We start from the raw sequence: 27,020 nt of genomic DNA, 5'->3' as shown, positions 1-27,020 counted from the left end.
AGGGGGTAAAAAGTCCACGTCAGCTGCAGGCTCGTTTGTGGCTGACCAGTCCGATGCGGGACAGGCAGACACGATTGCAGCGGTTGCAAGGGAAAATTGGTTGGTTGGGGTTGGGTGTTGGGTTTTTCCTCCTTTGCCTTTTGTCAGTGAGGTGGGCTCTGCGGTCTTCTTCAAAGGAGGCTGCTGCCCGCCAAACTGTGAGGCGCCAAGATGCACGGTTTGAGGCGTTATCAGCCCACTGGCGGTGGTCAATGTGGCAGGCACCAAGAGATTTCTTTAGGCAGTCCTTGTACCTTTTCTTTGGTGCACCTCTGTCACGGTGGCCAGTGGAGAGCTCGCCATATAATACGATCTTGGGAAGGCGATGGTCCTCCATTCTGGAGACGTGACCCATCCAGCGCAGCTGGATCTTCAGCAGCGTGGACTCGATGCTGTCGACCTCTGCCATCTCGAGTACCTCGACGTTAGGGGTGTGAGCGCTCCAATGGATGTTGAGGATGGAGCGGAGACAACGCTGGTGGAAGCGTTCTAGGAGCCGTAGGTGGTGCCGGTAGAGGACCCATGATTCGGAGCCGAACAGGAGTGTGGGTATGACAACGGCTCTGTATACGCTTATCTTTGTGAGGTTTTTCAGTTGGTTGTTTTTCCAGACTCTTTTGTGTAGTCTTCCAAAGGCGCTATTTGCCTTGGCGAGTCTGTTGTCTATCTCATTGTCGATCCTTGCATCTGATGAAATGGTGCAGCCGAGATAGGTAAACTGGTTGACCGTTTTGAGTTTTGTGTGCCCGATGGAGATGTGGGGGGGCTGGTAGTCATGGTGGGGAGCTGGCTGATGGAGGACCTCAGTTTTCTTCAGGCTGACTTCCAGGCCAAACATTTTGGCAGTTTCCGCAAAGCAGGACGTCAAGCGCTGAAGAGCTGGCTCTGAATGGGCAACTAAAGCGGCATCATCTGCAAAGAGTAGTTCACGGACAAGTTTCTCTTGTGTCTTGGTGTGAGCTTGCAGGCGCCTCAGATTGAAGAGACTGCCATCCGTGCGGTACCGGATGTAAACAGCGTCTTCATTGTTGGGGTCTTTCATGGCTTGGTTCAGCATCATGCTGAAGAAGATTGAAAAGAGGGTTGGTGCGAGAACACAGCCTTGCTTCACGCCATTGTTAATGGAGAAGGGTTCAGAGAGCTCATTGCTGTATCTGACCCGACCTTGTTGGTTTTCGTGCTATGTTTGATAACAGCAGACTATACCACATTGTGGCAACATCTGGAGGTAGCAATCATGGCCGGTTGTACCATCTCTCTGCTCGCGTTCACCATGGCCATGTGGAAGTGATCATTAGAGCATCTCGATGGGTGGTTGGAAACAGCGCACAAGACCTGGCTTGAGGCTGCCACCTATCAGAGCATATATAGACGTTCTTATAACACTGACCATGACCAAGGCTTGTACTGTACACATATTGAGGAAGCTTTAAGAGAACATCGAGCAGGTTTGGATGAAGATCAAGCCGAGCAAGTCCAGAAGCATCTCCATTGTCAAGGGGAAGTGTAATGGAAGATTCTAACCTGTTTTTTTAAACTTGCAGCTCTGGGTTCTGCAAGGCTGAGAACCTGCTTGTGTTTTAGAATCAGCAGACATAAGCTAAATTCCACCAAGGGGCCAGAGATGCTGTTATCTAACGAAAGGATATCTGTGTACCAAGAACATTTAATCTTCCTGCTTGTTTTGGTCACAGACTGTCAGAGGCCTAGCCTTGATGCAAAATAAACCATTGTATTCAAAGTGATAAGCTGAAAATTATGTTATTCGTTAGAAGCCTAGCATGCTAGCTTGCTTGCTTATCTTTCTTGCTGTGCTGGGAATAGGTGCTTGGGTAAGCAGTTTTTGGGTAATATAAGTCATGGTCCCGCTGCTGAAGTTTGAGACTCTCCGAGAGGTGGCAACATCTCTCAGCAAGAAGAAGAACTTCTGGAATCCAGCCAACATCCCGGTCAGGGGAGGTGGAGAAGTTGCTACCGGCGCCCTGACAACCAACTACAAGTGTGCAGTCGTTGCCTCGCTTCAGCAGTTGGGACCAGTCCAAGCATTGATAAGTATAGTTGGGAAGGGCTTGCATATTGTAGTGTGAAATCAGCTTTTGAATTTGTAATAAACATTTGTATAAACTGAACTGCTCTCGGTGTTGTGTGTGTGTCTATTTTCTTTCGGTAGCTCAAACACTGTGACCAATCTAAAACGAACAAAATGAGAGGTATAAGTTTACCCAAGACAGGAAGCTGGTAGATATGGGTGATGAGACAATTCCAACAGTCTTGGAGAAACCAGTGATAAGCTTAGGTTGGTGGTATAACACATCCCTCAAAGATTCAGAGCAAAAACATCAAATCAGGAAGGATACTGTCAGTGACCTTAAGAGCATTGATAGAACTACACTATCTGGCAAATTGAAGCTCTGGTGTATGCCGTTTGGGTTCTTTCCATGCCTCATGTGGCTACTAACCCTATATGAAGTTCCATTCTGGAGTATGGAAGAGCTGGAAAGAATAATCAACTCATACTCATGGAAGTGGCTTGGTCTTCCCAGATGCCTCACAGCATTGGGCTCTACAGCAAAGGAGTTTTAGAGCTACCCATTTACAGACTTTCAGAGGAGTGTAAATGCACCAAAGTAAGACTGGAGATGATGTAACAGAGATAAGTGATCCATTTGTAGCTGAAGCTATCATCATCCTGGATACTGGAAAGAAATGAATTCCATCAGAAGCAACTAAGCAAGCAAAAGCAGCACTCAAACATAGGGACATCGTGGAACAAGGCTGCTTTATCTCAAAGATGCAGGCTTGTGATGCAGGAGATATGTCAGCAGGGTACGTAAAGGGCATCACTCAGGCAAGGCAAGGGATAAGATGGGAGGAAGTGGAGAAAAGGAAAGGGCTGCAGGAGATGGAGTCTTCAAGGTTCATCATCAGGGCTGCATATGATGTCTTGCCATCAGCCGTGAATCTCAGCCAGTGGTATGAAGAGGACCCCACATGCTCTCTCTACCCAACTTCAGCAACATTAAAACATATTTTGGTGGGCTGCAAGACTAGCCTCATTCAAAGCTAATACACCAGGTGGTACTGTGTCTTGCAGCAGTGCTGGAAAATTGGAGGACGAGTGTCAACGCTCCACTCCCCCTTCATCCCACTGGCTGTTAATAGCATTTGTCCGGGAAGGTGAGGACAAGCTGGAATACCCACATCAAGATCAGACTCCAGGTGGTTAGGTGGGGTAGGTGATTGGAGGATGATGGCAGACTTAGGCACGAGGCTCTGCTTCCCAAATAAAATAGCGGAAACCAACCTCAAACCAGACCTTGTGCTGTGGTCCGCCTCACTCCATCTCATTTACATTATTTGAGCTTACAGTGCCCTGGGAGGATACAGTGGAGGAGGAAAATGAGGACTAGAAACTGAGGTTTACTGAGCTTACAGCTGATGTGCAGCAATGTAGTGGAAGGCAACCAATTGAAGTAGACTGCAGAGGATTTGTAGCCATATCTACATAAAGGCTACTCTGGGAGTTGGGAGTGCGAGGAAAGATACACCGACAAGCTGTCAAAGATCTCTCCAGAGCTGCTGAAAAGGGTAGTCAGTGGCTCTCAATGAGGAGAAAGGATTTCATCTGGGCCCCTAAGAGAGTGAATGGTATCTAGGGGGTGAATCTATGATGCTGGGATTCACTGCTGAACCCTCCAAAGGTGTCGTGGGTCTATCAGCGAAACACTGAGGATGGAGGATGCCCACTTGATAACCCAGAAGATTCCATCACTCACTTGGCTACCCCGCAGAGACTAGGCAGCGTCTCAGGAGTGCAATATGGGATATTTAACATCTAATCCTACATAACATACTACTGACTTATGGATTCTGATCAAGGTCGATAAAAGGTCATAACCCAAAGCTTGCCCGCCACTGAGATCAAATGCACCAGTGTGCACCCCGGCATTTCCCTATCTCTCTTTGTTAACATTATGAATTCCCACTCTCTGTGACTTGCCATGTCTAGAATGGATTGGAAGATTAAAGCAATCCCTTTTGTAATTTTCCTCTGTCCCACTTCATGCTCCCATAACAGACAAGGAGCAGAAGTAGGCCATCCAGTTCATCGAGCCTCCTCTGCCAATCAATAAGATCATGGGTGATCTGATGATAGGTTCATCATCTACCTGCCTTTTCCCCATTTCCCTTAATTCCCCTACTGTGTAAAAATCTATGCAACCTTGTCTTAAATATATTTATGAGGTCACCTCCACTGTTTCAATGGACAGCAAATTCCACAAATTCACCACCTTTTGAGAAAAGCAGTTCCTCCTCATCTCCGTCCAAAATCTAATACCCTGAATCCTGAGACTATGTTCCCTGGTTCTAGTCTTGCCCACCAATGCAAGAAACTTATCTATGTCATTCATAATTTTATGCATTTCTATAATATCCCCTCTCATTCATCTAAATTCCAGCGAATACAGCCCCAGACAATTCAATCTCTCCTCAGAGGCTAACCCCCCTCATCTCTGGAATCAAGCTGCTGAACTCCTCTGCACCACCTCCAAAGCCAGGACATCCTTCCTCAAGTAAGGAGACCAGAACTACACACACAGTATCCCAGGAGCAGCCTTACCAGAACATTGTACAGTTGCAGCATGACCTCCCTGCTCCTACATTCAATCCCTCCAGCAATGAAGGTCCACATTCCACTTGCCTTCTTGATAGTCTGCTGCACCTGCAAACCAATCTGTTGCAATTCATGCACAAGCACTCCCAAGTCTTTCTGCACATCAACAGGCTGCAATAGTTTGCCATGTAAATAATAATCTGATCTTTCATTTTTCCTTCCAAAGTGGATAACCTCGCATTTGCCAACATTGCATTTCATCGGTCAGACCCTTGCCCATTCACTTAACCTATCTATATCTCTCTGAAGACTCTCGATGTCCTCTGCAAAATTTGCTTTTCCACTCAATTAGGGTCATCAGCAAACTTGGATATATTGCACTGTCCCCTCTTCCAGATCGTTAATTTATATGGTAAACATTACATACAAACAAGTTACCGACTTATGACTTTTTATTTCTAATTCTCATATTTCCTGAGACAGAGGAGACTGCTCTGATCCACCAGTTCTTTGCTACCACTTGCATCAATCACACCAATTCCATTCCCCACCTAGCTCTGAGATCTTTCCCCATCCTGCAAACCTCAAAAATCTCAGCATTTCATCAATGCAGGCCTCTGTTCAGTTACAATTTTCTTCACTCCATCGATGGTGGCTATGTTTTGAGCTGTCTAAAGTTTGAATCTCTGGAAATCCCTCCCTAAATCCCTCTGTCTTTCTGTCTTCCTTAAGGATGTTTCTTTGATTAAACAATGAGAGGCTGGAGGGCCTCGGCAGGCCAGGCAGCTTCAATGGAAAGAAATAGCTAGTTAAGGTGTCAAGTTGGAACCTTTTCTCATATTTTTTTACATAGAGTAGTTATGATCTGGAAATCACCATGCATAAGATTGGTGGAATCAAACGGGACTTTCAAATAGTATTAGGGGTGTAAATGGGAGAAAACAGTTTGCAGGGCGATGGGGAAAGGAAATTAATGTATTGTTCCTTAAGGAGTCAAATGGACTTTCCTGTGATTCCATGGTGTAATGATTCTATGAAAAATCTACCAATGGTGGAAACTTTCAATATGACAGACAGTGCTTAATGGAACAGACAGTATTCAAAACAAATGTTGGGCTGGAAAGCTTTTGATGGACAATGGTCAACAGAATGGACAATGTTCGATGGAGGAGACAAGGTTCAATGAGACAGACAGTATTCAAAAGGATGCACAATATTCGACAGAACAGATGGCATTTGGCAGGAGAGACAGTGTTTGGCAGTTCAGATGGCATTCAATGGTATGGGCAGGATTCAATTGGAAAGAATTATTCAACAGAAGAAACACAATTCAATGGGTCAGATAATGGAGAGGATAACCAAGCCAATATCTCAACTCGACTGACTTGCTACATTTTTTATTCCACTCTTCAACTTCTCTTTTTAAGGATTATTTTTAAGAATAAGGAGCAGAAATTTTGAGTTGTAAAAGGCATACTGTAACTTCACCCAATCTAAAACATACTGATATGAAAATTTCTGTGTAAACATCCTCCTTCACCTATGCAAACCCTATTCCAGTTGTTTTGAATCAACTACATATAATACTTGGTATTCACCTGTGCATCCTTGTACTCACCTGCCTCGCCTCCGAATATCTTCGAATTCGCATTCTACGTAATATGACTGGATGCTGTCGAGGGCGTTGGTCGTCTGTAATTTCTGCTGCTCCATTGCGTCCATCAGCTGAAGCACAACTGGGAGAATGGGACTGATGATCCCTGTAGAGAGAAAAAAACCCTGTGACATCAGATGCTACCTGGAGATCTGGTGCTAACCATATATTAAAGTAAATCAAAGTCAATGTTTTCATTAAAAGGTCTTGCATGTTGCACAAGGCAGCAGACTCAGAAATAAAAGGCAGAATATTATCTAGACAGATATTAACAGGTTGTGTGAAACATGAAAGTCTGCAGACGCTGTGATTGCTGTAAAAACACACTGAAATGCTAAGGAATTCAGCCAGTCTTTTCAATGTCCATAGAAGACAAAGATACATTACCGACGTTTAGGGCCTGAGCCCTACTTCAAGGAGCAGAATGAGCCATTAAGAAGAAAAATGTCTGTATGTATCTTGGTCAATATGGTTTATAATGTGAAAAATAAAAAAATTAAAAAATAATTAAAAAAAGAGGAGCAGAATGAGCCAGAAGCAGGAAATCTCAGAAAGTCTCAGAATTCAGACAATGCTGACTGGGGGAAGGAATCCAGACCAACAACAGGTGCTAATTGGAATTGATAAGGAATGAGGTGAGAATTTATTATGTCTGTATAAAAGGAGACAGAGAAGCGAGAGACAGAGTTTGGAGAAGGTGATGGGGGAAGAAGTGACAGAGGGAGGTTAACGAAAGGCAGAAAAGGCACTATTAATGCCATCCGGTTGGAAGATGAGGTGTTGTTCCTCTCATTTGCGGGTGGTCTGCCTGGCAGTGCATGAGATCATGGACAGACATGTCAGCAAGGGAATGGGATGGAGAAGCGAAATAGGTGGTCACTGGGAGATCTACACTATTGTTGTAGACAGAGCCAAGGTGCTCAACATAGCAATTTTCCTTTCTGCGCCCAGTCTGTCCAATGTAAAGGAGGCCATAATGGGAGCACCAGATGTAGGTGATGAATCCTGCAGATTCAGAAGCAAAATGTTGGTTCACTTGGAAGGACTGTTTGGGGCCACGAATGGTGATGAGAGAGGAGGTGTGGGTGCAAGTGATCACAGGGTCAAGGGGGCAACTGGGGAGGAAGAAGGAATGCACAAGGAAGTCATGGAGGGAGCGGTTCCTGCAGAAGGCGGTGGGGGGGGGGGTAGGGGAACATGTGTCTAATAGTAGGATCGCGTAGTAGTTGGCGTAAATGGTGGAGGATGTGTTGAATGTGGACACTGGTGGGGTGGTGGGTGAGAACAAGAGGAACCCTGTCCTTGTTATGTGTGGGGGTGGAAGGGGCCAGAGCTGATGTGCGGGTAATGGAGGATATGTGGATGAGTGCTGATTTGATGGTGATAGAGGGAAAGCCATGTTGTTTGAAGAAGGAGAACATCTCTGATGATCTGGCATGGAAGTCCTCATCCTGGGTGCAGATATGATGGAGTAGGAGGAATTGAGAGCATGGAATGGAATCCCTATAGGGGCAGGGTGGGGAGAGGTGTTGTTGAGGTAGCTGTGGGAGATGGTGGGGTTGCAGAAGAGCTCATTATGGATCCTACCTTCAAGGATGGGACATGATGTTGGGAAACAAGAAATCTGCAAATGCTGTGGTCTAGTGCAGTAAATAAGAGTGCTGGAGAAACTCAGTGGGTGACACAATATACATAGGAAGTAAAAGGCAGTTGATGTTTTGGGCCTGTCATTCAGATGTGCCGAAAATCAGGCAGACACCTGAATAAGAAGGAGAATGAGCACAGGGTAAAAGTTGATAGGTGGATAGAGGTGGGAGAGGGAAAGATCCTGGATGTAATAGGGGAAAGAGGACTATTAGAGATATACTTTATAACCTCACTTCAACACTCCGTAGGCAATCACATTAAATCTATCTACACTGATTACTGACACTCCAGGCAGAGGAAAATGGTTCTTTTCTACTTTATCAAACATGGTATTATTCAAGATCCTTGGATTTGCCCAAACTTCTGGAAGGACTAACCACAATTCTTTTCACAATGTGTCCCACTCTCCATGCAAAAGATCTTGGAAAGGTCATGTCATGGAAACCCTTAATGCAAAAGCCAAGTAAAGACAGATCATAAAGGGGCATCATCAGTTCATTCCAAGGAAACAATAGGTGTTTTCATGCAGAAGCAGATAAAATTTTTTAACTTACCTGTTCATGGAGCAGTCCTAAAAAGCTGCTCCAAGTGCTGCTTTTATGCAGACCTGCACCTTGGTGCGTCATCCAGAGCTGCTGTTGGTGGGGCAACTGTTGCCATGGCGTTGCCCATCATAAATACGTGGGAGAGCAATGGCTGTCTTCCCTACTCATAGTCCCCCACACAGCTGGAACCGCTCCACGTTTCCCGGAACAGTTCCAGCTACGTGGGGGATTATGGGTAGGGAAGATAGCCATTACTCTGCCATATATTAAGCCACTGGGGATGACTAGCAGCCCCAAAGGCCGAAGCAGCCCAGTGAAGTGCTGGAACAGCCAGAGGGCCTGTCACAGCCCACACCACCAACCCACATGGCTCCCACCCTGAGGAAGTTATTGACATGACTTTCAAGCAGGTGGTTACCCCCAGATTTGGGGGGGGGGGGTGCAGGTAAGTGGACTATTGTCAAAGATGGAGGAAGATCGCTCAGTCAGTGGAGAGCACTCCAGTGGCTACTCCTCTTAGCAACAAATATATTGTATTGGATGATGTTGGGGAAGATGACCAGTCTGAGGTTGGATCCAGGGAGCCAGCAGTGCAAAATGGAAGGAGAAGGGACAAGGCGGTCATTAAGGACTCCATCATCAGGGGAACAGTCAGAAAGCTCTGCTCGCCTGTCAAGTATTCCCACATGGTAATGTTGCCTTCCAGGAGCCAGAGTGCAGAATCTCTCGGACAGGATTCATGGTATTCTAAGAGGAATGTGTGAGCAGCCGGACGTCCTGGTATATGTGGGAGGAGAATTGAGGGAGGAGATCTTGAAGAGGGAGTACCCTCCTCTAGGATGGAGATTAAAAAGCAGGACCTCCAGAGTCGCTACCTGTGCTGCGTGCGGGACAGGGCAAAAATGAAAAAATTAGGAAGTTAAATGTATGGCTAGAGGAATGGTGCAGGATGCAAGGTTTCTGGTTCATGGACAATTGTGATCTCTTCTGGGGGAGACATGACCTCTACAGGAAGAATGGGGTGCATCTGAATCCAAAGGGGGCCAATATACTTGCAGTAAGGTTTAATAATACTGATGGATATCTTTTAAACTGAATTGGCAGGGGGAGGAGAACCAGACTGATAGTGAAATGGATAGGAAGGAGAACGTAGGGGTAGCTCCAATAGACTGTGAAATCTCAAAGCCGGAGGGAGCAAAGAGGGATAGGAGAGTTTCAGAGAGGGTGTCAGGCAGCAAATTGGAGAGAGCAGGGTGATACAGTTTCAAGGTATTGTATATGAATGCACGGAGTATAAGGAATAAAATGGATGAGCTTGAGGCGCAAATGGACATTGGAGAATATGATGTTATCGGAGTAACGGAGACATGGCTGCAGGAGGGACAGGATTGGGAAATTAATGTTCCAGGGTATACGTCCTATCAAAAAGACAGAAAGTTAGCTAGAGGATGTGGAATGGCTCTGTTGATGAAGAATGAAATTCATACACTGGAAAGGAAAGACATTGAATCAGGTGGAGTAGAGTCTGTTTGGATAGAGATGAGAAATTGCAAAGGCAAAAGAACCATAATGGGGGTCATATACAGACCTCCAAACAGTGGCTCAGATGTGGGAATCAGTATAAATAATTAAGAATGGCATGTCAGAGTGGTAGTGATACAGTAGTTATGGGTGACTTCAACTTGCAAGTGGACTGGGAAAATCAAGAAGGTGTGGGAAAGCTAGAGAATGAGTTTATTGAATGTTTCTGAGATACATTCCTGGAGCAGCTTGTGATGAAACCTACTGAGGGGAAGTCGATTCTGGATTTGATACCATGCAATGACGTGGAGTTAATAAGGGACCTTGAGGTAGGGATGCCATTAGGTAATAGTATGATTACTTTTAATCTGCAAATGGAAAGGGAGAAGAAAAGGAAGTCAGAAACATTAGTGCTACTAAGGGTGATTATACATCTATGAGGGAGGAGCTAGCCAAAATAAAATGGAAGAACATTCTAGCTGGAGGACAACTGGGCAAAAATGGCAGGTATTTCGAGACATTTTTCACAGGATTCATTCCAAGAAGGAGCAAAGGCTCTAAGAAGAGCAAATGGCAGCTGTGGTTGACAAAGGAAATCAAGTGCAGTATCAGGTCCAAAAGAAATAAGTACAAGATGGCAAAGCAGAGTGGGACGTTAGAGGATTGGGAAGCCTTTAAAAAACAACAGAGAGAAACTAAGAAAGTCATTCGGGAGGGGAAAATGAAGTACCAGAGTAAATTGGCAAGTAAGAAATCTCTTGGTGCCTGCCACATTGACCACTGCCAGTGGGCTGATATCGCCTCAAACCGTGCATCTTGGCGCCTCACAGTTCGGCGGGCAGCAACCTCCTTTGAAGACCACAGAGCCCACCACACTGACAAAAGACAAAGGAGGAAAAACCCAACACCCAACCCCAACCAACAAATTTTCCCCTGCAACCGCTGCAACCTTGTCTGCCTGTCCCGCATCGGACTTGTCAGCCACAAACGAGCCTGCAGCTGACGTGGCCATTTACCCCTCCATAAATCTTCGTCCGCGAAGCCAAGCCAAAGATAAAAAGAATATAAAATATATAGCAAAAGCTTCTTAAGTTATGTAAAAAGGAAGAAATTGGTTAGGGCCGAAATTGGGCCCTTAAAAATGGAGAAAGGTGAAATTATCAATGGGATCATGGAGATGGCTGAGGAATTTAAAAATACTGGGGGCGTGGCAAGATGGCGTAAGGATCAGACGTGCCTTACAGTCCTCTCCTGACTCTATCTTATTGTTTTGTCTAGAAATGCCCGTTAAAATTCTTTAAAAGTTTAGATAACTTCAGTGCTGTTAATTTAACTTATGATGGTACAATTGGTGGAAAAGAGCAAAATAAAACGACAACAGATTATCAAAAAACTACATTTTCCAAAAGTTCAAGTTTTGGAGCCTACCTACAGGAAAAACATCGAGACTCAGCCTGAAATGGATCCCAGGAGAAAGGTACAGCTTTCGGATGTAGAGTTCAATATTACATCGGTAGAGCCCTCTAAAGAGGGCGCCAAACAGCCTTTAGAACAAAGAGTTACTCAGGTTCGCACATGTGCAGTAGCATCTGACGGCAATGTTATGAATGAACCACTTGTAGTAACATCAGTTGAAGTACCGGCTGGGAAAAGGCATTTGTCAACTGTAGCGGTGCACTGCAAACTGCACCTTTTGAGATAAAAGAACCTATACAACTTTTTTTTAATTTATTTTTTTATATTTCACACCATAAATCACATTAGCCATGATACACACTTTTTCCTTTTCACACATATACAGTGCCATTTTCTCCCCCCACTCCCTCCTCCCATCCCACCCTCCCTACCTACTCCCTCCCATCCATTTAAGGTATAAAATCTAGGATAAATTAAACCAGTTAGACAATGTTGTCATTCAATAAAAATACACCAGAAATTCCACTGAGTCCATTCTTTTCATTTCCTTTTCCTTCCGTTAACTTAGGTAGTGATTGTCCCCGGTAGGTTTTCACTATTATGTTTAATGTAAGGCTCCCATATTTGTTCGAATATTTCAATATTATTTCTTAAACTATATGTTATTTTTTCTAATGGAATACATTTATTCATTTCTATATACCATTGTTGTATTTTCAAATTATCTTCCAATTTCCAGGTTGACATAATACATTTTTTTGCTACGGCTAGAGCTATTTTAACAAATCTTTTTTGTGCATCCTCCAAATCAATTCCAAATTCTTTGTTTTTTATGTTACTTAGGAGGAAGATCTCTGGATTCTTTGGTATATTGTTTTCTGTTATTTTATTTAATATCTGATTTAGATCTTCCCAAAATTTTTCTACTTTCTCACATGTCCAGATTGCATGAATTATTGTTCCCATTTCTTTTTTACATCGAAAACATCTATCAGATAGTGTTGGGTCCCATTTATTTAACTTTTGAGGTGTAATGTATAGCCTGTGTATCCAGTTATATTGTATCATACGTAACCTCGTATTTATTGTATTTCTTATCGTTCCAGAGCATAACTTTTTTATCTTTATATTTAAATCTTGTTCCCATTTTTGTTTAGTTTTACCATTTGTTTCCTCATCTCCTTTTCTTGCAGTTTAATATACATATTTGTTAGAAATCTTTTGATTATCATTGTATCTGTAATCACATATTCAAAGTTACTTCCCTCTGGCAAACTCAAACTGCTTCCTAATTTATCCTTCAAGTAGGATCTCAATTGGTAATATGCCAGCGCTGTATCTTGAGTTATATTGTATTTATCTTTCATTTGTTCAAAGGATAAGAATCTATTTCCTAAAAAACAATTTTCTATTCTTTTGATCCTTTTTTTCTCCCATTCTCTAAAGGAAAGGTTATCTATTGTAAAAGGGAGTAACTTGTTTTGCGTCAATATTAGTTTTGGTAATTGATAATTTGTTTTATTTCTTTCTACATGAATCTTCTTCCAAATATTGAGTAGATGATGTAATACTGGAGAACTTCTATGTTGTACCAATTTTTCATCCCATTTATATAATATGTGTTCAGGTATCTTTTCCCCTATTTTATCTAATTCTAATCTAGTCCAATCTGGCTTTTCCCTTGTTTGATAAAAATCTGATAGGTATCTTAATTGTGCGGCTCTATAATAATTTTTAAAGTTTGGCAGTTGTAAGCCTCCTTGTTTATACCATTCTGTTAATTTATCTAGTGCTATCCTCGGTTTCCCCCCTTTCCATAAACATTTCTTTATTATTTTCTTTAACTCCTTGAAGAATTTCTCTGTCAGTTGTATTGGCAATGCCTGAAATAGGTATAATATCCTTGGAAAAATGTTCATTTTAATACAGTTTATCCTTCCTATTAGTGTTAGTGGTAAATCTTTCCAATGCTCTAAATCATCCTGTAATTTTTTTCATTAGTGGATAATAATTGAGTTTATATAGTTGGCCGAGATTTTTGTTTATTTGTACACCTAGGTATCTTATTGCTTGCATTTGCCATCTAAATGGTGATTCCTTCTTAAATTTTGAGAAATCCGCATTATTCATAGGCATTGCTTCACTTTTATTTACGTTGATCTTGTAACCCGACACTTCTCCATATTCCTTCAATTTCTTATATAATTCTTTTATTGATAGTTCTGGTTCTGTTAAGTATACTATAACATCATCCGCAAATAAACAGATTTTATATTCCTTGTCTTTTATTTTTATCCCTTTTATATTATTTTCTGTTCTTATTAATTCTGATAGTGGTTCTATAGCTAACGCAAACAATAAAGGTGATAGTGGGCATCCCTGCCATGTTGACCTGCTTAAGTTAAATTGCTTTGATACATGTCCATTTACTGTCACTTTCACTAATGGTCCCTTATATAATGCTTTAATCCAATTAATATACTTCTCCAGTAAACTGAATTTTTGCAATACTTTGAACAAATAATTCCATTCTACTCTGTCAAAGGCCTTCTCTGCATCTAAAGCAACTGCTACTGTTGGTGCTTTATTCCCTTCTACTGCATGAATTAAGTTAATAAATTTACAAATATTATCTGTTGTGCGTCTTTTTTTGATAAATCCAGTTTGGTCTAGATTTACCATTTTCGGTACATACTCTGCTAATCTGTTTGCTAATAGTTTAGCTATTATCTTATAATCTGTGTTAAGTAAAGATATTGGTCTATATGACGCTGGTGTGAGTGGATCTTTCCCTTGCTTTAGTATTACTGTAATTATTGCTGTTTTACATGAATCTGGTAAGCTTTGTGTTTTATCAATCTGGTTGATTACTTCCAGGAGGGGTGGAATTAATAAGTCTTTAAATGTTTTATAGAATTCTATTGGGAATCTATCCTCTCCTGGTGTCTTATTATTTGGTAATTTTTTTATTATCTCTTGTATTTCTACTATTCCAAATGGCTCTGTTAATTTATTTTGTTCCTCTATTTGTAGTTTTGGTAGTTCAATTTTAGTTAGAAATTCATCTATTTTCCCTTCTTTCCCTTCATTTTCAGTTCGATATAATTGTTCATAGAATTCTCTAAAGTTTTCCTTAATTTCTTTTGGATTATATGTAATTTGTTTGTCTTTTTTCCTTGATGCCAATACCATTTTCTTTTTTTTTATTTTTCACACCATAAATCACGTTAGCCATGATATACACTTTTTCTTTTTCACACATATACAGTGACTTTTTCTCCCCCCCCTCCCTCCTCCCAAGCCACCCCCCCACCCCCCCCTCTCATCCATTTTAGGTATACAATCTAGGTTGCATTAAGCCAGTCAGACAATGTTGTCATTCAACAAAAATACACCAGAAATTCTACTGAGTACATTCTTTTCTTTTCTTCTCCTTCCATCAACTTAGGTAATGTTTGTTCCTGGTAGGTTTTCGCTATTGTATTTAATGTAAGGCTCCCATACTTGTTCGAATATTTCAATATTATTTCTTAAACTATATGATATTTTTTCTAATGGAATGCATTTATTCATTTCTATATACCATTGCTGTATTTTCAAATTATCTTCCAATTTCCAGGTTGACATAATACATTTTTTTGCTACGGCTAGGGCTATCTTAACAAATCTTTTTTGTGCATCCTCCAAATCAATTCCAAATTCTTTGTTTTTTATGTTACTTAGGAGAAAGATCTCTGGATTCTTTGGTATATTGTTTTCTGTTATTTTATTTAATATCTGATTGAGATCATCCCAAAATTTTTCTACTCTCTCACAGGTCCAGATTGCATGAATTGTTGTTCCCCTTTCTTTTTTACATCGAAAACATCTATCAGATACTGTTGGGTCCCATTTATTTAACTTTTGCGGTGTAATGTATAGTCTGTGTAACCAATTATATTGTATCATACGCAGCCTCGTATTTATTGTATTTCTCATCGTTCCAGAACATAATTTCTCCCATGTTTCCTTTTTTATCTTTATATTTAAATCTTGTTCCCATTTTTGTTTAGTTTTACCATTTGTTTCCTCATTCTCCTTTTCTTGCAGTTTAATATACATATTTGTGATAAATCTTTTGATTAACATTGAATCTGTAATCACATATTCAAGGTTACTTCCCTCTGGTAAACTCAAATTGCTTCCTAATTTATCTTTCAAGTAGGATCTCAGTTGGTAATATGCCAGCGCTGTATCTCCAGTTATATTGTACTTATCTCACGAAAAATTGGTACAACATAGAACTTCTCCAGTATTACAGCATCTCCTCAATATATGGAAGAAGATTCATGTAGAAAGAAATAAAACAAATTATCAATTAGCAAAACTAATATTGACGCAAAATAAGCTACTCCCTTTTACAATAGACAACCTTTCCTTTAGAAAATGGGAAAAAAAAGGGATTAAAAGAATAGAAAATTGTTTTTCAGGAAGTAGATTCTTATCCTTTGAACAAATGAGAGATAAGTCCAATACCATTTTCTTAGCTTGTTCTGTCTTAAGCTGCCATGCTAGGATTTTGTGCGTTTTTTCACCTAGTTCATAATATTTCTGTTTTGTCTTCATTATATTCTTCTCCAACTTATATATTTGTAGTGTTTCATATTTTATTTTTTTATCCGCCAATTCTCTTCTTTTTGTTGTATCTTCCTTCATTGCTAATTTTTTTTCTATATTTACTATTTCCCTTTCCAACTGCTCTCTTTCCTGATTATAGTCCTTCTTCATCTTGGTTACATAACTTATTATTTGCCCTCTAATGAATGCTTTCATTGCATCCCATAGTATAAACTTATCTTTCACTGATTTCGTATTTATTTCAAAATACATTTTAATTTGTTTTTCAATAAATTCTCTAAAATCCTGCCTTTTGAGTAACATGGGGTTTAATCTCCATCTATACATTCTTGGAGGGATGTCCTCTAACTTTACTGTCAATATTAAGGGTGAATGGTCTGATAGTATTCCAGCTTTATATTCTGTTTTTTTTACTCTATCTTGCATACGAGCTAATAACAAAAATAGGTCTATTCTTGAGTATGTTTTATGTCTAGCCGAGTAATATGAATATTCCTTTTCCTTTGGGTGTTGTTTCCTCCATATATCCAAAAGTTGCATTTCTTCCATTGATTTAATTATAAATTTGGTTACTTTGTTCTTTCTGTTAATTTTTTTCCCAGTTTTGTCCATATTTGAATCCAAATTCAGGTTGAAATCCCCTTCTATTAATATGTTCCCCTGCGTATCTGCTATCTTCAAAAAGATATCTTGCATTAACTTTTGATCTTCTTCGTTAGGTGAATATATATTGAGTAGATTCCAAAACTCCGAATATATCTGACATTTTATCATTACATATCTCCCTGCTGGATCTATTATTTTCTCTTCTATTTTAAATGGCACATTTTTACTAATTAATATAGCTACTCCTCTTGCTTTTGAATTATACGATGCTGCTGTTACGTGTCCTACCCAATCTCTCTTTAATTTGTTGTGCTCCAATTCAGTTAAATGTGTTTCTTGCACAAATGCTATATCAATTTTTTCTTTTTTCAGTAAATTTAGCAGTTTCTTCCTTTTAATTTGGTTATGTATTCCATTAATATTTAAAGTCATATAGTTCAACGTAGCCATTTTATACTTTGTTTATCTTCCCTTTCCGTTTCTCCATCATTACCTTTCCTTCTTATCCATTTCTGTTTTCTTGTTTTGAACCCTTTATAAGACAACATTCCTAAAACATCAAACATTTTCCTTATTCTCCTATTTAAAACTTCTTCAGCCCCAATCCCCCCTTCCCCTCCTGAGTTGTCCTTTATCCCTTGTCGGACAACCACATCTCCCCTCTCCATTTGGATTTGCGAATTCACTCGCAAGCGTCAGCTGATTTTGCAGTGATCGTAACTCCTCCCTCCCTCCCAGCCCCCCCCAGAAAAGATTTCACTTTTCATATGTAACAAAGGTCACTCTTTTAATTCCCTCCTTATTCCCTCTATTCCATTTCCTTCCCTTATTAATTCTTGTCTATACTATCTATATTTTCCTCTAAATACGGATACATTCATGTATGCACATTATACATATACACATATATACCTCTTTACCCACATACATATAAATCGTGGTCATTTTTACTCTTATTACATGTCTTCATCTCTCTGTTTGTTTTGTAGTTGTTCTGCAAATTTCCTTGCTTCCTCTGGATCTGAGAATAGTTTTTTTCCATAAGATCGTTTTCGATGTATTGAACTCCTTCCTCTTCTTCAGGAGTTCAAAACTTATGTGTCTTTTTAGTTCGCAGTCTTTTGTACTCTCGTTACACGTCTTCATCTCTCAGTCTATTTTGTAATTGTTCTGCAAATTTTCGTGCTTCCTCTGGATCTGAGAATAGTCTGTTTTGCTGTCCTGGAATAAATATTTTCAATACCGCTGGATGCTTTAGTATAAATTTATACCCTTTCTTCCATAAAATCGCCTTTGCTGTATTGAACTCCTTTCTCTTCTTCCGGAGTTCAAAACTTATATCTGGATAAATGAAGATTTTTTGCCCTTTGTACTCCAGTGGCTTGTTGCCCTCTCGTACTTTTTCCATTGTTTTCTCCAGTACCTTTTCTTTTGTAGTATATCTTAGGAATTTTACTAAAATAGATCTTGGCTTTTGTTGTGGTTGTGGTTTAAAGGCCAATGCTCTATGTGCCCTTTCTATTTCCATTTCTTGCTGTAGTTCTGGACATCCTAGGATCCTAGGGATCCAATCTTTTATAAACTCTCTCATATTCTTGCCTTCTTCATCTTCCTTAAGGCCCACTATCTTTATGTTATTTCTTCTGTTATAATTTTCCATTATATCTATTTTCTGAGCTAACAGTTCTTGTGTCTCGTTAACTTTTTTATTAGATTCCTCTAATTTCTTTTTTAAGTCCTCTACCTCCATTTCTACTGCTGCTTCTCGTTCTTCCACCTTGTCCATTCTTTTCCCCATTTCTGATAAGGTCATATCTATTTTATTCATTTTCTCTTCTGTATTGTTTATTCTTCTTCTTAAATCATTAAATTCTTGCGCTTGCCATTCTTTAAATGACTCCATGTATTCTTTAATAAGAGAAAGTATATCCTTTATCTTGCCTTTCCCTTCTTCTTCTATTTCACTGTACTCTTCCTCTTCCTCTTCTTCTTCCTCTGGGTTGGCCATCTGTTGTTTCTTTGTTGCCCTTTTCTTCTCTTCTTTCTTGTTTTCGTTGTCTTCTATGTTCTCCTCTTGCTGCAGGTGTTCTGCAGCTGTCATTGCCGGCTGTGGAGATCGACTCCCCAGCTGGTCACCCCTCCCGTCGATGTGTTTTTTTGCATGCGCATCGCGCGCATGCGCGATTGCGCACTTTTGCTCGGCTCAGTGAGCCATTTTTGTAGTCCACTTTCTACCGACCTGAGGGAGCGGGTTTCTCTCTCCACCGCGGGCCTCTTCGAACAGGTAAGGCCTTCTCCTTCTTCTTCCGTTGTCTTCTCTTCCTCTCTTCTTACCGTTGGTTTCGATTTTTCTTTTTTCGTCGCCATCTTCTTTCCACCTTTATACTCACTTTACTTTAATTTTTATTTTTGTGCCTTTATGTTTTCCTTTGTTTTTTACGACTTTTCTGGAGAGGGCTGGAGTTCACCGTCCGGCCATTACTCCATCACGTGACTCCTCAGAACCTATACAACTTGATGTACTGGGAGAAATGAACACATTATGGACTGGGGAAAATCCCAGCCGGCGTCCTCCAGTCATTGCTGGAGAGGCTGTGGCTGGGGTTTCCACACGCAGCTATTCTACAAGGAAGGCAACCAGAATGAAGGAAGCAACCGAAGACCCTTTGGTTATGCAGAAGAAGCAGGAATCTGTTGAGCCAGAATCTCTTCCAATTGAAAAATTATCTTATGCAATGCAGGGATTATCTAAGATTATGACTGAACTTGGTACTAGGTTCAATACTCTGATGGAAATAAATTCTCAACAGATGGCTGAGTTTGGAGCTTTTAAGCTTGAAGTGAGAGATAAATTTAATTCACGTGAAGAAGATATAAACGAAATACGAGATCAAGTTTCAGATGTGACCAAAATGGTCGAAGACTTACAAACTCAAAATAAAAATTTGGTGAAAAAGATTGATTATTTGGAAAACCAATGCAGACGGAACAATATAAAGATTATTGGTTTGCCGGAAGGAATGGAGGGACCAGACCCTAGAAAATTTTTTACTGAATGGATTCCACAGGTGCTGGGTCAAGAACATTTCCCGGAAGGTATAATACTGGAACGTGCTCACAGAGCCTTGCGTAGAAGACCTATTTCAGGTCAAAGTCCAAGACCTGTTTTGGTTCATTGCTTGAATTATTACGATAGAGAAATAATTTTACGAGTGGCTATTAGAAATGCACAACAGAGAAAATCACCCTTGATGATTCAAAATAATCGAGTTTTCTTCTATGCGGATTTGAGTCAAGAAGTTATGTTCCAACGACGGGAATTCAACTCTGCTAAAGAGTTGTTGTGGAAGAAAAGTTATAAGGCAACCTTTAGATATCGAGCTGTTTTGTAGGTTTTTCAAGATGGTTACCAATCAAAGTTCTTTGATTCTCCAAAGGAAGCTATAGCATTTGCTCAAGAGCTGCCAATTACTCCGTTTCAACAGAGACATAGTCCGCCGCGATCTCTAAGGAGACAAGAGATGGAAGAAAAGAGCCGTGCTCCAAGAAGGAATGGTTGTAATGGTGACTCGGCAGTTGGAGCTGATTAAAAGAAGAGTTGTTCTTTTTTTTTCTAATGTTTTTTTTAAAAAAAAGGAATATTAAATAATGATGATGTTAGTTTAAGATGAAGTGAGAGTTGGGGGAGAGAACTGGATGGGCACTATTTCCTGAAAGTCATTTGCTACCTGTGAGTTATCTCACACCCATTTTTTTTTGGGAGTTACCGCATTGCGCGGTTTAGACGGGAGGGGGTATTTTTAACCTCCTACCCGGTTTTTTTTTCCTTTTTTTGTATTATTAGATTAAAGAGTGAAGGGTTTTTTTTTTGTGTTTATAAAAAAAAGCATAAGAAAGTATTTGATTGTTTAAAAAACTAAAAATTGATGTGGTTTTGTTTGTAAAGTTTATTCCGTAGATAAGGAATATTTGAAATTTAAATGTGAATGGGATGGATACGTTTTTTTATATTTTTTCTTTAACTTTAAGGTGAAAGGAGTGGTAATTCTGGTGTATATTATTTTGCTATTTTAGTTATAGAACGAAGGGAATAATGGTGAAAGTTATAAATTGAATTGTACAATTCTTAATGAGGCTTGAATTTTGTTTGTGGTTTATGCTCCATTTGTTGAAGATATAGATTTCATTGTAGATGTGTTTTTATTATTTGGATATCTGAATTTTAACGTAATGATTGGGGATATTTAAATGTGGTATTGGAGGTTTTATTGGATAATTATTCAAGAGTAAAAGGGAAAAATGGTGGGAGTACTAAAATTGAATTGTACAATGTTTAATGAGGTTTGAATTTTGTTTTAAGATGGTGGTTTATGTGACTAAAATGATGATAGATGTGAAGTTAGTTGATATTTGGTGAAGGTTTATCTCTATAGAGAAAGTTTTTTTAATCTTTTTTTATCATGCTACAATTTTTTTTGAAGAATTGATTATTGTTTAAGAATTTTTGATAGACAATGTTACTAACTTTACTAATTTTTTATATTAAGTTTGAGTTAAATATATGTTTCATCTTAACTCTGTTTGTTAAATATATGCATTTAAGTTTGATTTAAATATGTTTTTTAAGTCTGATATCTTAGTATTAATTACTTTTCTTTTTGTTAGTATTTTAATCGGTTATGTTTTTGTTTTTTTGTAAGTGGGGTTTTTTTTCTCACATATATTATTAACTTTATTAATTCTTCACTCTTTATTTTTGGGGGGAAAGGGGGGGTTGGACTAATTTGAGTTGGGTTATTAATGTGTAATAATTATTGGGGAGGGTATAGTTTATTTAGATTATTGATACTGTATTGTAATTTTATTATTTTGTTCTTAATTTTTTTTAATGTAATTCTATATGTTATTCATGTTATAAAATCTTAAATAAAGTTTAAAAAAAAAAGGAATTTAACAAATACTTTGCATCTGTTTTCACCAAGGAGGATATAGGTTATGATCAGATAAGGGATAGGGGTCAAGCAGTATCTAGAGACTTGGTGAAATTACCGAAGGAAACAGAGAATCTGACGGATATTCAGATCCAGAAGCAGGTGGTTGTGAGCAAATTGTTAGAACTGAGGCCTGAAAAGTCCCCTGTGCCTGATGGCCTGTATCCCAGGATGCTTAGAGAGGTTGCTCTGGAAATTGTGGAAGCACTGGTTTGACATTTTCCAAAGTCCTTTGGATTCGGGGGGAAGTGCCTGCAGATGGGAGAGTGGCTGATGTTGTACCACTTTTTAAGAAGGGAGGGAGAGAGAATATGGGAAATTATTGACCGGTCAGCCTGACGTCGGTGGTGGAGAAGATATTGGAATCTATCATTAAAGGAGAAATAGCAGAACACTTAGGCAGGAATAATAATATTGGTGCTAGTCAGCATGGATTCCTTAAAGGAAAATCTTGCTTGACTAATCTCCTGGAATTTTTCAAGGACGTAACAAGGAGGGTTGACTTGGGAGAGTCAGTGGATGTGGTGTACTTGGACTTCCAGGAAGCCTTCGATAGAGTCCCACATAAGAGGCTAATTTGCAAATTCAAGGAGCATGGTATCAGGGGTAGGGTGCTGTCATGGATAGATAATTGGTTGAGAAATAGGAAACAAAGGGTTGGAATAAACAGGTCATTTTCTGGATGGCAGAATGTGATGAGTGGGGTCCCACAGGGATTGGTTTTGGGTCCTCAGTTGTTTATCATTTATGTAAATGATTTGGATGAGGGGATTAATAACTACATATGCAAATTCACTGATGACACTAAACTGGGTGGTAGTGTGAAATGTGAGGAGAATGTCAGGAAATTGCAGCGGGACTTGGACTGGTTAGGGGAGTGGGTGGAGAAATGTCAGATGAAGTTTAATTTGAGTAAATGCGAGGTTGTCCATTTTGGAGGTAGAAACAATGGAGCAGAGTATTATTTAAATGGTGTTAAGCTGGGGAGTGGGGTAATGCAAAGGGATCTGGGCATACTTGTTCACCAGTCATTGAAAACTAGCATGCAGGTTCAGCAAGCGATGAAGAAGGTGAACGGTATGTTGGCTTTCATAAAGAGGGAATTGGAGTATAGGAGTAGAAAATCCCTCCTGCAGTTGTACAAGGCCCTGGTGAGACCTCACCTGGAGTATTGCGTCCAGGTCTGGTCCCCATATTTAAGAAAGGACATACTTGCTATAGAAGGAGAGCAGCACAGATCTACAAGGTTAGTTCCCGGGATGGCAGGATTGTCATAGGCGAATAGTTTAGAAAGACTGGGATTTTATGCGATGGAGTTTAGAAGGATGAGGGGAGACATGATTGAGGTATTTAGGATTATCAAAGGGTTTGACAGGGTGAAATCAGAGTACATGTCCCCAATGATGGGAGAGACTAGGACTGGAGGGCAGAGCTTAAGAATACAGGAAAGGCCATTTAAGACGGAAATGAGGAGAAATTATTTTACCCAGAGAGTTGTGGATCTGTGGAATGCATTGCCACAGAGGGTAGTGGGGGCAGATTCGCTGGATAGATTTAAGAGAGAGTTGGATAAGGCTCTTGTGGGCAGGGGAGTTAAGGGTTATGGGGATAAGGCTGGAATTGGTTATTGAAAGAGAAAGATCAGCCGTGATCTGATAAATGGCAGTGCTAGCGCCTAATCCAATAGACCTATTGTCTATTGGCACCCATCCTGATGGGGTCAAGTAGGGAGATAGGTGAGTGAGATGGGTGACAGGCTGACGGCGTCATCGCAACGTCATCAGCCTGCCCCCAGCCAGCTGCTTGCAGCAGTAGTACATTCATGCAGAGTGGCGGAGCGCAGGGCTCCACCGCTGACCCTCCCCCTGATAAGGATTGCAGTCGGCACCTTGGAGCCAGCCAGGGCACATTCATGGAGGCAAGTCTCTCCACAGAAGGGCAAAGAATCTCTCCTTTACAGATGGATTTTTTGACCGTATGAAGGAGCCTAATGTCCCTGAAAAAGCAGAAATAATTCTTGGAAACTGGATGTGCTGACCAATATCTATCAATCAACATCACAAAAACATATTTTTTGCTTGTTTCCTCATTTTTCTGTTTGTGGGATCATTTTGTGCACAAATTTGCTGCAGTCCTTCTTGCAGTTAAACTGGACAATATTTCAGAAGTACTTTATTGGCTGCAAAGTCCTTTAGGGCACCCTTCAATCATGACAGACATTATGTTCTTCCTTCCTATGTAGCAGTATAAATAATTTAATTAAATGTTCTTCTCCATTAACATTTAAAAAGTGTATGACATTTTAATCAATTTGAAATGTAATTAGTGTTTCTCCCCATCCTGTTCTGCTTACAAAATATTTCAGAGTCTTTAAAAGCCATTTTGGGACTGTTCCTAATGTTCCAAACAGCAAACCGTCATTTCTTTCAGTACAAAGGAACAATTATTCCAGTCCAATTAGTCATTTAGTTAGACCCTGGATGATCCAAATCTTAAATGTTTTACCTGATGTTCTTGTTTCCTTGTATAACATATTTGGGAAAGTTTATGACACAGATGGCCATTTGGCTCATTGTAACATTGGTCAAAAAAAGGGCTGCCCAATTTCATTTCATCTCTCCATAGTTTGTCTGCAGCTCTGTATTCACAGCTCTGCCAAGTATATACCCATGTACTTTTTGAAATGTGGTGAGGACTTCTTCCTTTGCTACCCTTTCTAGCAAAGATTGGAAGGCCCTGCTACTCTCTGGATGAAATAAATTTTCTTCATCTTCTTCCAAATCCTTCCACCAATTACTTTGAATCAAACCCCTTTTTGATCCTGCTGTTAAGGGAACCAGGCCCTCTTCTATTTACTCCCCAGAGTACTTTAAACAGCACAATATATTTCCCATCAGCACCGGTCCAAAGCAAACAAAATGTTGGATGTTATAAAAATGAATGTTCATCTCTATCCCTTTAAAAAGAGAACATTAAATGCTATACTTCAGTTATAGGAATGGACTGCTAAATCATCTAGTCTTTCCTCAGAACTGAAGTTTCTCTGTACTGGCACCCAGCGGCACAAGGACAGCTTCTTCCCCTCGGCCATCAGATTTCTGAATGGACAATGAACCTCAGACATTGGTGCTGGAGTAGGCCAATTGGTCCATCGAGCCAGCACCGCCTTTTATCAGATCATGGTTGATCTTTCTCTTTCTATACCCAATCCCAGCCTTATCCCCATAACCCTTAACTCCCCTGCCCACAAGAGCCTTATCCAACTCTCTCTTAAATCTATCCAGCGAATCCGCCCCTACTACCCTCTGTGGCAATGCATTCCACAGACCCACAACTCTCTGGGTAAAATAATTTCTCCTCATTTCTGTCTTAAATGGCCTTCCCTGTATTCTTAAACTATGCCCTCACACTCTCCTATTTTTTGCACTACTTATTTTGAAATGTAATTTATTGCAATATGTGCCCTGTAATGCTACCGCAAAACAACAAATTCTGTGACACATTCATGACAATAAATTCCAATTCTGATAATATTATAATCAATCCACATTCCCATCGCATGCAAAATGCCAGGAGACGTAGAAAGGGAGAAGCAGGAAACATTGGCACTTCTCACATGAATGGTGTGTGCATGCATAAACATGACTGTTTTTGTTTAACTGCAACTATGAATATTTATTATCTGTCCTTTTTGTCTCATGGCATATTTTGGTAGTTTAATTTATTCTATTGTTGGTGTACCTTACATATCTGTGGTTGCAGCAAGTAAGAATTTCAAAGCATCTGTGCATTGTATGTGTATATATGACAATAATCACTCATATGATGTCACATTTCAAATGGCATTAGTATTTATATTCATCACTGAATGTCTGGGTTATTTTTAGTTCAGATTTTGGTTAGGTGTGAACTGATGAGGACACAGTGCCCTCTAGTGCCTGATATGAGTCACTGTCCTGCAATTGCTCCCCCTTGATAAATGCACTAAAATAAGTTACATTACTATCAGTCCAAAATTCCCCAGCTTTTTCCAATACAGTCTATTCTAAGTGTCAACATTTCAAATGAACGAGAAGCCAATTGAAATACAAAACAGCATAAAAGTAAACACAAAGCAAGATCCCACACTAAAAATGGTGAAAACCAGATAAATTAATATAATTTATAAACTGTGCTGATGCAGAATATCAAAAAAGACCACAAGTATCCCTCAGATAAAGCCCTGGTAGATTTTAGATACATTTATGAGAGGAGGTCAGTTATCAATTTAAAGAGAGCACATCCATCAGTCCAGTTTAAACAATGTCCTCGGGTTCATGTCTCTGAGATGAGACCTAGTACTTTCTAATGCACCAAGAATAAGACACAAACATTAATGCAGGGTGTCAGCAGAGTAGGGATATAGGCTTTCACTCTCTTCAACATTATTGCAGATTAATGAAACAGCATAAATAGAGAGAGTCAGTCTAATAAACATGGATGTAGTCCAATGGTTTTCAGACAGATGAGTGAGGGCCAAGGCCCAACGTCACTTAAGACCTCGGGATGTCTATCCCATTGGTTGATGTCAAAACACCAATTGGGGGAGTTAAACAACAAAGTCCACAGATGCTGTGGTCGAGTGAAATACAGAAAGGTGCTGGAGAAACTCATGCTGCTTCCATAGGAAGTAAAGAGTAACCATGATTCAAGCCTGGGTCCCCTTCATCAGATATCAGGAAAAACAGTCAACGCCTGAATAAAATGGTGGGGGGGAGGGAGGAGGAGGAGAGGAGGAAGGAAGGGAAAGAGGAGGAGTTTAGGCTAACAGGTAAGAGGTTGTAGCCTATTTCACAATCTCAGAATGCCCCAAAGTGCAGTTTTTTTTAAAAATGTATAGGCTTCTCAAAAGTAGGAAACATATCATTAATTTGCATACAGCCAGGTTTCTGCATAGTGATCGGTGAATCTGTTTTTAGGTGTTAGTGGAGATGAATGTGGACCTCAACATCGGGTATCATTCCAGTAAATCCACGTTGCTTTCTCTCTCTGGTCAAAGAATGTCGTACCCACAATATTCCAGATATAACTGTAAATATAGAGACACAAAAGATTGCAGATGCTGCAATTCTTGATAAGAAAATAATTTACCTGGGGAACTCAGTAGGTCAGACAGCATCTATTGAGGAAAATAGACAGTTGATGTATTGAATTGACATTCTACTTACAGTATGAAGGAAAGTGAGGGGAGAAGGCAGCATTAAAGAGGAGAGGAGTGTCGTCAGTAGGTGACAGGTTGAATGAAGAGGGCTGAAGGATGACAGACAGATGGAGACAGGATATGAGAGGGGAGGGTGAAGGTGAAGCGAGGAGAGAAGTGGAAATGTGGA

The 27,020-nt window shown here is 40.0% G+C and overlaps 1 protein-coding gene across 1 annotated transcript in view; it reads right to left on the bottom strand.

Moving 5' to 3' along the window:
• The window catches only part of LOC138737301 (uncharacterized), a 302,978-nt gene that overhangs the window by 237,596 nt on the left and 38,362 nt on the right, over positions 1 to 27,020 (bottom strand). The window contains 1 exon segment of the mRNA XM_069888055.1: positions 6,273 to 6,414. Within this exon segment, the coding sequence (XP_069744156.1) occupies positions 6,273 to 6,414 (142 nt within the window).

The sequence above is a fragment of the Narcine bancroftii genome, chromosome 6 (genome assembly GCF_036971445.1).
Source record: "Narcine bancroftii isolate sNarBan1 chromosome 6, sNarBan1.hap1, whole genome shotgun sequence".
Taxonomy (NCBI): Eukaryota; Metazoa; Chordata; class Chondrichthyes; order Torpediniformes; family Narcinidae; genus Narcine; species Narcine bancroftii.
Note: the sequence above shows the minus strand (reverse complement) of the source record. Positions and strands in the feature narration are given on the sequence as shown.